This window comes from Nematostella vectensis, chromosome 9 (genome assembly GCF_932526225.1).
Source record: "Nematostella vectensis chromosome 9, jaNemVect1.1, whole genome shotgun sequence".
In the NCBI taxonomy this organism is placed as follows: Eukaryota; Metazoa; Cnidaria; class Anthozoa; order Actiniaria; family Edwardsiidae; genus Nematostella; species Nematostella vectensis.
In genome coordinates this window covers 5743445-5756201 of record NC_064042.1, presented here as the reverse complement: position 1 = coordinate 5756201, position 12757 = coordinate 5743445, and the positions used below count along the sequence as shown (strand labels likewise).

The window sequence follows — 12757 nt, the reverse complement described above, 5'->3', positions numbered from 1 at the left end:
ATTGTTTTTTTATTCATGTTGCTATATTGTTTTGCATGCTATAGCTTTGAAATGAACTAAAGAAAATTTCATCCCACCCCAATTTTCATGCTAATTTCATGAAAGAGTAATTTGAGATGTGGATTGTTATTACTTGGATACATATGGATTGTAACCATTTTCAAACTTAACTACCTTTGTGAAACACTTGGCCCAAAAATGCTGGGGAGGGTATAATACAGAGGCATTAAGAAAACTGCAGGACCTATTTCCCTACTGCTCATTTGTTTATAATTTTAGGAAAAATGGGGCGGGGGGAGTGTACATCAATTCCCCTAACACACCCAACACCCCCCAAAAACCTCCAACACAGTCCTTTTTGGTTGTCATGGCAAGGTGAACTGTAATATATAAACATGGCAATACTCCCCAACAATAAACAGTAACAGATATCAATCAATTTTTTACGGTGAATTGACATTTATGCTATTTCTCTTCAGCTTGAATGCCTCTGATAAACATAAATGCACAAACTGATACAAAAATCAGGAACATGCAAACCTTGCTGTAGTATGGGGGAGGCCAGGGCATCCAAACTCCATGCAAAGTCACCTTTTTAGTTTGTTCGTATTGCTTCTCTTTATGCTTTCTTAACTTTCAAGACGGCTCACAGTCTGGCACACCATAACATTCAGTGGTCAAAACCGAGCATATACACCCTGTGTTGTCCTCCTGTAGCTATGCACATAGAATATAACTCTATTTACTAACACTGACTTAAGTCATCGCGTCGATTTGGGTTTCCTGTGGAATAAGCCGCCACCATCTTGGAAACAAAATCTCACGTCCCCTTCCCCCATCGTCCATTAGTAGTCTATGCGTTGCCTTTCCAGCTTCGATTTGGACGCACTCTGTCTGTCTGTGGAAACCAAGATTTGGGTTACCTTGGCAGTCCGTGTTACAAAGCGGCCATGATTTTTCTCACTTGCCCTGTGTTTACAATAATAATCTCATTTCTCTGCCCCGCTTCTCAGCCCTTCTAATATTCGATACTGGTTTTGCAGTATTTTATATTTTGAGTCTATTTTTCCACAGCAATGTCAAGTCCAGAACTACTATGATTGCAAATCACTTCCCAAGAAATAAAGCAAAATTGATTGCTACATTATTTTAAACCAAGGCAAACACAGCCATGGAGGAGACACAGAGATTCTTTAGAAATCAGTGGGCTTCAGTGAATTCTGCAGTGTACTTAAATGCAGAAGCTAAAGTTTGGTAGTAAGCAGGAGATAATGAATTCTGTATGGTTAACTATATGTTAATACATGAGCAGTAGTCTTTTCAGTAGCTATTATGGCCACAGCTTACTGGCTATGTACAGGCATGCAGCTCAACCACCAAAAAGCAGTCTTTTTTTTAATATACTTACTTTTCATAGTATCTATGACTGTACATCCCCCCCCCCCATCTAATCAAATTGTTTGTTATGGTTATCAGACTTCACCTGCCCCACACAAATCTAAAAGAATATTGATTTAACCCTTGCAAGTGAATGACCAACCAATCTATGAGCTCGAGCTCCTCACTTCTCCGTGAGAACTTCTAGTCTATTATTTATTTATTATTATTATTTTTTTTTTTTTTTTGGGGGGGGGGGTCACCCTTTGTCACGCTTATTGTCACACAACACTTCGCCGCCCACGCCAGGCTCACCTCGTACTAGTTTCCCTCGGTCAGACGTCGAACGCCAAAACTTTCCTCGAGACAAACAAAGATGGCTGCGATGAAGCTCGGAGCTTGCATGCAATGCGTCAAGTTCCTTTTATTCGGCTTCAATGCTTTGTTCTGGGTAGGTACTTAAGCTTACATATCCAAATCTCACCCCGTTACTTTTTAAACGAATCCAGAAAATCAGCGAGCAATCTCAGTTGTTTTCTTTCTTATCATCGATAAATCCCAACTAACGAATCTCAAAAATGCTTCGGGAAGCTTCCTTTTTGTTTATACGCCTTGATTGTGCGTGATAGAGCTTTTTCCCTGTATCGTTGCTATGCTTTAGTTGTTTTACGATTGAGGAATCCTGACTTCGAATTTAACTTAAAAAGTTAAGTGGAATCGCCCACCGTTGCGAACTTTGGACGCATTGTAGAAATAATTTGTTGGGAGGTGCGGGAATAAAGTCTTTTCGTAGGGAAGGAAAATCCTTATCACACAAAGAGTTGCCGAAGAAATTACAAATTAATAATCGCCTTTTAGTTTTGGTGTTGGATCTCATCGATTCATGTTATGATCTTGCTAATGCCGAATATAGCGAGCAAGTCATTTGCTTAATCAAAATTCGACACTTCGTTTTAAAACCCTCTGAACCCATCGAAATAGCTTATCACTCGCTTGAAAGGTTTTGGAATAGGGGGAGGAAACCGTCGAATTTATATCTTTAAATTCAAGTGGCTATTTCCTTTCTGAATCGAGTTTAAATGCTTACATTTACAAGTAATAAAGCAAACAAAACTTCAATTAAATATTACGCCGGTTTTATTCTTCTATTTGGCACACTCTTTAGATAATTTATTTCGCCTAAATAAGGAAGAAGAAAATTGTAAAAATAGAATGATTATGAAAACGTAAGATTTATACCCTAATATATTATCAATTTTGTTGGTTTACTATTGCAGTTCTGATCACACCAGACTATAATGTAAAACCATAACAATAGGTTTTTTTGTCTAGGCCTTCAGAGGGAGCTGGTTGCCCCATACTAGAGGAAAACCACAAAAGCATAGGGGCAATTATTGCGTTAACAAAAGTCAGTTTAGATTTTTTCGTCAAAAATGAAAAAAAATGTTTGCCCAATATCTGTCAATTATTGATGATTAGCCATTTTAGGAGAAAAACTTAATGGCTAGAAGAACATCGAATTATTATTCGAGGAGGGTTTGTAATAAAATGTATATATATATATATATATATATATATATATATATATATATATATATATATATATATATATATATATATATATATATTTAGCACACAAAATAATATAAAAAAGACAGATGTATCACTGTTTGATGCTAAACAGCTTATGCAGAAGAAAAAACAAAAAATGGATCTGTTTCCATAAGATTTCCATACAGGGCATAGCGAGTATTGTTACTTCTAGAAGGCTTTTTTTTTTTCATAAGGGTTGTAACTGTTATCAACTTGCATACACAGTCTCCATTGTCACCTGTTAACCTCAGTTGATTGCCTAACAATCTCTGATGATTTAAAACGGAAAACACAAAAAAATGTTTTAAAATTGTATAAGCAGTGTGTCTATTGGGAGTTTCTTTGATGATGTGACTGATAGTTTAGAGCGGATTGCCTGTTAAATAGCGCATATTCTAATAGATTCTTTTGTCTCATGTCGGTTGAGGTTTCCGTTGGCCTTCCAGAAGTAAACTGGTGACAATGCGGCTTTAAGTGTGTTATTTGCTGACATCAAAGAGAGAATATTGTTTCTAATAACAGAACATCTTGTATTTCAGTTGATGGGCTTGAGTGTTTTAGCTGTTGGTATCTGGGCAAGAATACAGTTTAGCGACTATATGAAGCTCTCTTCACACGATTATGCCACTGCTGCATATATCTTGATTGGCATCGGCTTCTTGATTGCTATTATTGGGTTTATTGGGTGCTGTGGAGCTCTAAAGGAACACACATGCTTGCTGAAAACTGTGAGTATCAAATCCATTTTGTATGGATATATGTATGCAAAAAAAAATAAATAAGTCTTACAATTTGGATCTATTTGCAGTTTGGGGTAATTCTTGGTCTTCTCTTTCTTGTGGAATTGGGAACAGCCATTACTGGATACATCTTCCGTAGTGAGGTAAGGCTGGCTTGCAGGGCCATAACTAGCTGAAAGGGGACAACTGAATCAAGTGTTACAAGTCGGATATTAAAGTGAGAGAATAACTGAGGCCTGCCCCCCAAACATTTAACTCCTAGGAGGAGAAAGTCATGATACAAATAATGTTTGGTCGCACAAATCTTTTTTTGAACTGAATTTTTTAGGGGGTAGGGTTATTGATTTTTAGTCTAGTATCAGAGTGCCCTGGGTTGAACAGTCTTTTATTAAACATACATGTTATTTAACATTTTCACTTTGCATTACAGATAAAGACAGGTTTGAGTGACGGGCTGGACACTGCCCTGAAGGACTACCCAGAACAAGGCTTCAAAGATGCTTGGAATGACATGCAGAAGAATGTGAGTACAGTAAATTATTTCGACGGGCCTAGGGGGGCATTCAATACACGTATAGGAGGCGTTTATTAGGGGGGGGGGAATATAACAAACTCAAGTGCAGTTGGGTTCTAGTCTCAGTCAGGATCACGTTAAATTAAACCTGCATTTCAAGCATTTCTTGACATTAAGCAAGTCTCACCCAGTAGCTGCCAAACTCAGATTAATTAAATTTGATTTATATTGCCGAAATTAATATGTTGTTTTTAAGCTGGGAGGGAGGGTAGGGGGTGGGGCAGTTTATTAGATCATTTATGGTAAGCCATACCTTCTCCAGGTACTTATTCCTCCTACCCCTACCCCTCCCTGTATCTCCGGAGAAGGTGAGAGAATAACTGAGGCCTGCCCCCCTCCCTGTATCTCCGGAGAAGGGGTAGGGGTAGGGCATGATTGAGTTACAGGGAGTGGTAGGGGCAGGAGGTGAATTAGTTACAGGGAGCAGTAAGGGTAGGAGGTGAAATTAGTTACAGGGAGGGGTAGGGGGTGAGGGAGAGGGAGAGGCAGGGAAGGGTAGGGGAGAGGGAAGAGCAGGGTTAGCATGTGAGTGAGGGACAGAGAGTGGTTGAGGAGTAGTATGAAGGGCCAGCAGCTGAGGGATAATTTTCTGCAATGCTAATGTAAGTTAAAAGTACAAAGGAAAAAGTTGAAATCGTAATTTGAATACTGCTGCAAAGTGACTATCCTATATTTAGATACTATATTTTTCTGTATGCAGTTGAAATGCTGTGGAAGTAGGAACTACACAGATTGGTTCATGGTTGCCTGGGCAGGACCAAACACTAAGAACGGCTCAGTCCCTGAGTCTTGTTGCAAGGACACTAAAGTGAAGAGCTGCAATCTGGAGGTTCTCAGTCATCCAGAGACCATCAACTCAGAACAGGTGAGAACCAGTGCAGATGGTTAGATTTCTTTAAAGAGAGAGGGTAGAACCCAACTTATTCAAAAAGGAAATGCGTTCACGGGCTCTGACAAGCTCCAGTGGGTATATTTCTCTTTTTTTTCTAAAAAAGGAGGAGCATATTAATAAAAAAAATATTTGTAAAAATGGACAAGTAGAAAATGAAGAGTATTTCCTTCTCCGCTGCCCTTTGTATAAAGAGAAGCGGGAAGAATTGACAACGTAAAATTCACTAGAATGTACAATGAAAGTGTTTTTCATTTTCATATTAATTCTTCTGGCATTATTGTCACAGTGCAACGAAGAATCACCAAATTAAAAAATGAATGCTTCTCCCTACGGGATCAATATCGCTGTCAAACTTAAAATACTGTACAATTAGTGTTTTTTTTATCTTTAATAATATTTGGATGTCAATCACTATACAATGCATTGTATACGATTCATTAGCAAGCGGGAGGGTGGTAGAAAAAGAGAGAGGAAGGCTCTTTTCCCTGTTTTGACACAGATAAGTTTGGACCTTACAAAATTCTGAGAGGCTAAAAGAGTGCATAATTGTGCTTGTCTCTACAAATTAACAATGACATTTGGCATTGTTTATGTGTACATTTATTGACATTTGTTCAATCAAACCCATTGAAAATCACTTCGTACCCTTGGCAAAAAGCCTTTTTTATGCCTTTCAGGGGAATAGAATTTATGATAGAAAGAGGGGGCTTCATAAATAGTGGCTCTTGAGGGTGGGTGTATAAGATATTGATATTGCTTAGGCTAGGTTCTATTTCCCTCACTTTACAGGGTTGCTATGGTGCTGCTGTGAAGTATTTTGAAGACAAGCTGGTTATTATTGGTGGAGTTGCACTAGGACTGGCAGTATTCCAGGTAAAGCAAACATCAGTTAATCCCCTCAATATTTTGTAACAGCATCGAATATATGCTGTACCTCTTACTGACCAAGTTCATGGACTATACAGTAACTAATGGGCCAGGATATTCTAAGATAAGTTTCTGTACAGCAATTTTGCCATGCAAACATAGCCTGATTTATAAGACTGCACATGATAAATCAGGCTAATGCAAACAAAGTAAAAAATATATTTATTATACTGTTTTGTGTCTATACAGAGACGTACACTGCTATATAATAATTATTTTTATTACCTTTGCAGTTGATCGGCATAGCGTTTTCCTGTTGCTTGGCCAGTACTTTGCATAATAATCTCAAGTATGAACTTGTCTAGGACCAATATATCAACAACTCTGCATTAGACTCAAGTCGCCGAATAGAGCACAAAGGCCTTACTCTAAGGCTGCCATAGCTTGAGAAAGATACTTTACTAGATTTTAAAGATACTTTACTAGAGATGTATATTTTAGAGCTAGTTAGATTTCAATAACTAAAATAAAACACCTAGTTGTCTCCTAGGTAAGTTTTGAGGTTATAGATTTAATTCCATGCAATGCAGAGACCTTCGTAGGGTTTAGATAACTTCTAATTTCTAACTTGAGGTTCCTGTGTACTGTATACTAAACTGTAGCTACCATACAAAGATTACAACCAATCAAAATAGGTCAAGCCCTCAAAAATACTAGTTTTAATAGTTTATACAATAGTAGACAGAGAAGCTTCAACAACATAATATATATCAATGCACAACTGTACATTTTGCATACACACTGAGCAACTATATTGCATTGAACATATGATTATAGAGTTTTCTCAATTTTAATAGCTTTTATCTAATTTCAATTTTGACAGAATTTATTTATGCACAATGAATGCCCAAATGAACATTATATTGATTTATATCACAGTTTGAAATAGAACACTATCTCCTGATACAGCTGACATATTTCAGAATGTTGGCTGTTGATAATTAAGGGTTTGCAAATGTTTATGTTCTATCAATGTATTTTATTATGTTCTTATTTTTGTACACAAATTTTTTTCCCTTTGTTATTTGTTTATTTGTGTTTAGTAAAAGTACTCCAAATAGATAAACTTTTTTAATAATTTCTTTTTGAGGAGTTAATTGTCTAGTTTTAGTTGAGAAAAACTGTCAAAATAAACTCCAACAGCTTTAAAAAGTGTCATCTTTTTTTAAATTGTTTATCATTGGTATTCATCTGATAGTAATACCATGATCACCTCGGATTCTTTTGTTTTCTGAGGGACAATTACTAGTGAAATTGCCTCGAAAACAATAGATGGTTCTAAATTTCCCTCATGCATTAATGATGAGAGATTTAGTTTCCAAATTTCCCTCGTGCATGCTAATGACATCAAAGAACTAAACTGTTGTTAAGTCAGCAACTATGTAAATCAACTATGTTTGATTTGAGAATTGTTCGTGAAAATGTGTGGTCTCTAGAGGGATGAAAAGAGCAATGCATATGCAATTCCTGATCCATTGAGCTGTGTTCACTAATCCAACCTAATATTACTCGTAGTCATGATTTTATTTCCTCAGTATCATGGTATTACTGCCTCAGTTGCAGGGACATTTAATCACTAAATTCCCCTTGTGCCATGCTATAATTTATAATTAAAATATCTCCTATTTTTTACGACTTTGAGGCTACATGGGTTATGCATGCCATATATGTAGCTAGTGGTGGCCGCAGGCTAGTGCATTAAACTTGGCAAACCCTTCGACCTGGCAACCCTCACTATCCTGACCCTCAGTAAATCCTTTGACCTGGTAACCCTCATTATCCAGACCCTCAGTAAACCCTTTGACCTGGTAATCCTCAGTATCCAGACCCTCAGTAAACCCTTTGACCTGGAAACCTTTGCTATCTAGACCTTCAGTAAACCCTTCAACCTGGAAACTCTCAGTATCCAGACCCTCAGTAAACCCTTTGACCTGGCAACCCTTGCTATCCAGACCCTCAGTAGATCCTTTGACCTGGTAACCCTTGCTATCTAGACCCTCAGTAAACCCTTTGACCTGGTAACCCTTGCTATCCAGACCCTCAGTAAACCCTACGACCTGGTAACCTTCGCTATCTAGACCTTCAGTAAACCCTTCAACCTGGAAACTCTCAGTATCCAGACCCTCAGTAAACCCTTTGACCTGGTAATCCTCAGTATCCAGACCCTCAGTAAACCCTTTGACCTGGAAACCTTTGCTATCCAGACCCTCAGTAAACCCTTTGACCTGGTAATTCTTGCTATCTAGACCCTTAGTAAACCCTTCAACCTGGAAACCCTCACTATCCAGACCTTCATTAAACCCTTTGACCTGGAAACCCTCACTATCCAGACCCTTAGTAAACCCTTTAACCTGGTAACCCTTGCTATCCAGACCCTCAGTAAACCCTTTGACCTGGCAACACTTGCTATCCAGAGCCTCAGTAAACCCTTTGATCTGGTAACCTTCGCTATCTAGACCTTCAGTAAACCCTTCAACCTGGAAACCCTCAGTATCCAGACCCTCAGTAAACCCTGTGACCTGGCAACCCTTGCTATCCAGACCCTCAGTAGATCCTTTGACCTGGTAACCCTTGCTATCTAGACCCTCAGTAAACCCTTTGACCTGGTAACCCTTGCTATCCAGACCCTCAGTAAACCCTACGACCTGGTAACCTTCGCTATCTAGACCTTCAGTAAACCCTCCAATCTGGAAACCATAACTATCCAGACCTTCAGTAAACCCTTCGACCTGGAAACCCTCAATATCCAGATCCTTAGTACACCCTTTGACCTGGCAACCCTTGCTATCCAGACCCTCAGTAAACCCTTTGACCTGGCAACCTTCACTATCCAGACCCTCAGTAAACCCTTTGACCTGGTAACCCTCACTATCAAGGCCCTCAGTAAACCCTTCGACCTGGAAACCCTTGCTATCCAGACCCTCGGCAAACCCTTCGACCTGGAAACCCTTGCTATCCAGATCCTCGGCAAACCCTTTGACCTGGCAACCCTCACTATCCAGAACCTCAGTAAACCCTTTGACCTGGCAACCCTTGCTATCCAGACCCTCAGTAAACCCTTTGACCTGGCAACCCTTGCTATCCAGACCTTCAGTAAACCCTTCGACCTGGAAACCCTTACTATCCAGACCCTCAGTAAATCCTTTGACTTGGCAACCCTCACTATCCAGACCCTCAGTAAACCCTTTGACCTGGTAACCCTCACTATCCAGACCCTCAATAAACACTTTGACCTGGAAACCCTTGCTATCCAGACCCTCAGCAAACCCTTTGACCTGGTAACCCTCACTATCCAGACCCTCAGTAAACCCTTTGACCTGGTAACCCTCACTATCAAGGCCCTCAGTAAACCCTTCGACCTGGAAACACTTGCTATCCAGACCCTCGGCAAACCCTTCGACCTGGTTACCCTCACTATCCTGACCCTCGGTAAACCCTTTGACCTGGCAACCCTCACTATCCAGAACCTCAGTAAACCCTTTGACCTGGCAACCCTTGCTATCCAGACCCTCAGTAAACCCTTTGACCTGGTAATCCTTGCTATCCAGACCCTCTGTAAACCCTTTGACCTGGTAAACCTGGCTATCCAGACCCTCGACAAACCTTTGGCTTGGTAACCCTTGCTATCCAGACCCTCAGTATACCCCTTGACCTGGTAACCCTCGCTATCCAGACCCTCACCACATCCTAGGCATGCATCTGACTTCTTTTGCAACGCTTTGATGTCTCACCATTTAAAAATATGCTATCATTTGCTCAGATCAAACCTAAAATTACAAGGCCTTTGTAAACGTGGCATTTGTCAATTTTCTCTATCTAACAACAATTATTCTCTCCAAGAAAAGCACACTCAAGGAACTAAAAGTGTTTTCAAGTACTTTCCCACGGCAATTGAACAACGCAGAAGTTTCTCCCTGACTATCGATGTCCATGCCCCTCGATCTTGTTATTTCCCTTCTCTGTCTTCGTCTGTTCTGGAAGCGTGTCCAAATAAGGCACAAACAAGTAATTCCCCGCTAGTCCTACCGCGATCCCAATAAGTCCAATAATCAGTCTTTGTCGCTTACTCAAGCTCTTATAACTCTGCCAAAATCCCATGGCTCTCACAGTTCAGAGAAGAAGTGATGACGCGCGACCAAAACGTAGGTAATTTGCCCCGTCAAGTCTTCGAAGGTCTATTTTGTCAAACAGAGCAATATAGAAGCTTTAAGGAGTTAGAACACAAGAGACTGAACCGAGAACAGTTAATAATATTCTAGAAGTTCAAAAAAACGCATGTTTGATCGGTTTGATTCAATAATACTTGAAGCCCAAGCGATCATGGTGTCCGCCATCTTGAAACCGCAATGAGTCCTGGGTAAACACAGGTAGCCCGAAACCAATAAAAAGACAGGATCACAAAGTTGGAGCAGGCCTCAAAGGGGAGGGGCACGATTCAGAAAAAATATTGGGGCACAGCCACCCCTCTATTGGTCATTTCAATTTTTTTTTTTTTTTGGCTACATCCTTGGATCATTAGCTGATCTCTTATAACCTTTGTGTTCCCTGTCACGTAAGCACTCGTAGCTCGTTGTCTTCACGCGTTGTGGGCATGTGAGGAGTCCTGGGGGTGAGGGAGGTGGATTGAGGACTAGAGTTATGGACTCTTTGTATGTTGATGGGGAAGGAGGAACTTGGAGATGGGGATACGCTATTTGTCACTTAACATCGGCAGGGATTTTCACTCCCTTAGAGTCAAGGAAATTATATGAAGCATGTGATATTTGTAAAACCTCACAATTGTATATCGTTTTATTATAAGGAGGCTATACTTTTACTTTTACTTACAAACAATGCGACACGCGCTTTTTTAAATGTATATGGATGCAAGAGACGCATTCTATGATTGGCATTAACTTTACCCGGTTAAGCAGCAAAGAAATGCAAAAACCTGGCGGATTCCTCGCAGCTGTGAATTCCTGTCAAACACGAGGTGGTTCGGTTTTCCCATTTCAGCGGACCAAATTTCCGGTATACCCCTCTCCTCGCCTTATTACATTAGGCAATCAATCTTGTATTCAAAAAGGTTTTTTCTTGTTATAAATAGGGTACTTTTTAAAATATAGCGATAATAATAAAGATAGGTATTATAAAAAAAAAGATTTTTATAGTCATTTTAAAGACATATTGATGTGCACGGTATATCTCCAACCAAACGTTATATATTTTTGTTTGCTTTGAGCGGACCTTCAAGCCGGGTGGGGGGGGGGGGGGGGGGGGGGCGTTCGTCGGAACCCCCCGAACCCCCCCCCCCCTTCCCCCTGGCTATGGGCCTGCACAGGGAGCCCTGTAAAATTGCCAGTGACGACACGACATCAAAATAGTTCGCCCTCCTCGTCGTAAGTTACTTGTCCAACATCCCCAGTCCCCCGCAGCTTCTCAATCAGCGCAGAAGTGGTCGCGTTCTCCTCGTCGCCAGAGTCATCCGAATGTGACAATGCATCTTTCCCGCCATAAAAATCCGCAAAATGATGCAGCGGCGAAAGCTTTGTGAGCTCCAAATGTTTTTCGTGTTTACGAGATGTGTTTCTGGAGTATGGGCTACCTGTGTTTAAGCGAAGTTTGACCTTTTTTCTTCTACTATAAAACCATAATATAAATGCAGCTACCGCGAATACAGACATTACTCCGAACAGAGAAACGAAAAGTACGTAGACTAACAAGACGGTACGCCTTTCTTTGTCTTTCTCCGTTTCCCCTATAGCTTCTATCCCAAGATCTGGTTCTAAGGTAGCTGTAGGCGCCGAACTTGGTACTGCAGCGGTGGTTGTGATCTCTTTGTTCGACAGATGTTTGATGGAAATGGCAGTAAATGTTTTGCCATTCATCCCAAACTTAAGCTCTTTTCGAGATGATAAAAGTATGTCTCTTGTCTCGTCAAGTCTTTGTCCAGTGATAGAAAACACTACCTCAATTGAGCCGCAAACAACTTCTTCAACTTCGACAATAATATCATCTCGTCCTACTAATTCGATGATAGAGGACTTGAATGCAGATTTCATTGAATCCATGGGCTCTATTTCGGAGCAATCACCGTTATACAGAACTAAATAAAACTGGGTTTCTATTTGCTTGCTGTCAGGTGACATTGTTGCATGCCACGTTTCTGTTGCTTTTGTCACAAGCTTGAACCTCGCGCTGGTTCCATGTGAACTTGGCTTGTGGCTTGAAGTAGTTGACAATAAAGAATGATGCCATCGCATTAGTGATAAAGATGGCGATAGCGAGGGTAATGGCGTTGGTTGTGATGACAGCGGTAATGATGATGATGATGGTGATGATAATGATGATGATGATAGTGATAATGATGATGATGGTGGTAGTGATAATGATGATGATGGTGGTGGTAATGATGTTGATGGTGATGATACTGATGATGACGGTAGTGATAATGATGATGGTGGTTGTAATGATGATGATGGTGATGATAATGATGATGATGGTGGTAATAATGATAGTAATGGTGGTGATAATGATGATGATGAAAGTGATAATGATGATGGTGGTGGTGATAATGATGGATATGACTGAGGTGACCACGACGATGAGGAATGTTTTAATGATGCTAATGATGGTGTAGGCAGTGGTGGTGGCTTTGATGATATGGGTGATGAT

At 40.2% G+C, this 12757-nt stretch overlaps 2 protein-coding genes and 1 long non-coding RNA gene across 3 annotated transcripts; 1 reads left to right on the top strand and 2 right to left on the bottom strand.

Annotated features, from left to right (window-relative positions):
* Positions 1-355: 355 nt before the first annotated feature.
* Positions 356-1782, bottom strand: LOC125572385. The gene is made up of 2 exons (XR_007313805.1): positions 1693-1782; positions 356-898 (listed from the first exon to the last, which is right to left on the bottom strand). It is a non-coding gene; the product is annotated as an uncharacterized LOC125572385 (long non-coding RNA).
* LOC5501676 (tetraspanin-6) lies at positions 1695-7255 on the top strand. The gene is made up of 7 exons (XM_001622887.3): positions 1695-1828; positions 3510-3698; positions 3779-3853; positions 4141-4233; positions 4985-5149; positions 5966-6049; positions 6337-7255. Exons 1-7 carry the CDS (start codon positions 1754-1756, stop codon positions 6406-6408), a joined length of 753 nt encoding a protein of 250 aa, XP_001622937.1. The 5' UTR covers positions 1695-1753; the 3' UTR covers positions 6409-7255.
* A 353-nt stretch (positions 7256-7608) lies between these two features.
* On the bottom strand, positions 7609-12231 carry LOC116608913 (buccalin-like). The gene is made up of 3 exons (XM_048732387.1): positions 11491-12231; positions 8455-9726; positions 7609-7824 (listed from the first exon to the last, which is right to left on the bottom strand). Exons 1-3 carry the CDS (start codon positions 12229-12231, stop codon positions 7777-7779), a joined length of 2061 nt encoding a protein of 686 aa, XP_048588344.1. The 3' UTR covers positions 7609-7776.
* Between the last annotated feature and the right edge of the window lie 526 nt (positions 12232-12757).

Bases quoted from the DNA above. Each gene is read 5' to 3' on its own strand.
- LOC5501676 (XM_001622887.3), top strand. From the start codon at position 1,754: ATGGCTGCGATGAAGCTCGGAGCTTGCATGCAATGCGTCAAGTTCCTT. The intron at 1,829-3,509 runs GTAGGTACTTAA...CTTGTATTTCAG, and splicing joins GCTTCAATGCTTTGTTCTGG to TTGATGGGCTTGAGTGTTTT. The intron at 6,050-6,336 runs GTAAAGCAAACA...TTACCTTTGCAG, and splicing joins TAGGACTGGCAGTATTCCAG to TTGATCGGCATAGCGTTTTC.
- LOC116608913 (XM_048732387.1), bottom strand. From the start codon at position 12,231: ATGTCACCTGACAGCAAGCAAATAGAAACCCAGTTTTATTTAGTTCTG. The intron at 9,727-11,490 runs GTAACTTACGAC...GGGTCTGGATAG, and splicing joins GGACTGGGGATGTTGGACAA to CAAGGGTTACCAAGCCAAAG. The intron at 7,825-8,454 runs GTTAAAGGGTTT...GAGGGTTGCCAG, and splicing joins TGGATAGCAAGGGTTACCAG to GTCGAAGGGTTTGCCAAGTT.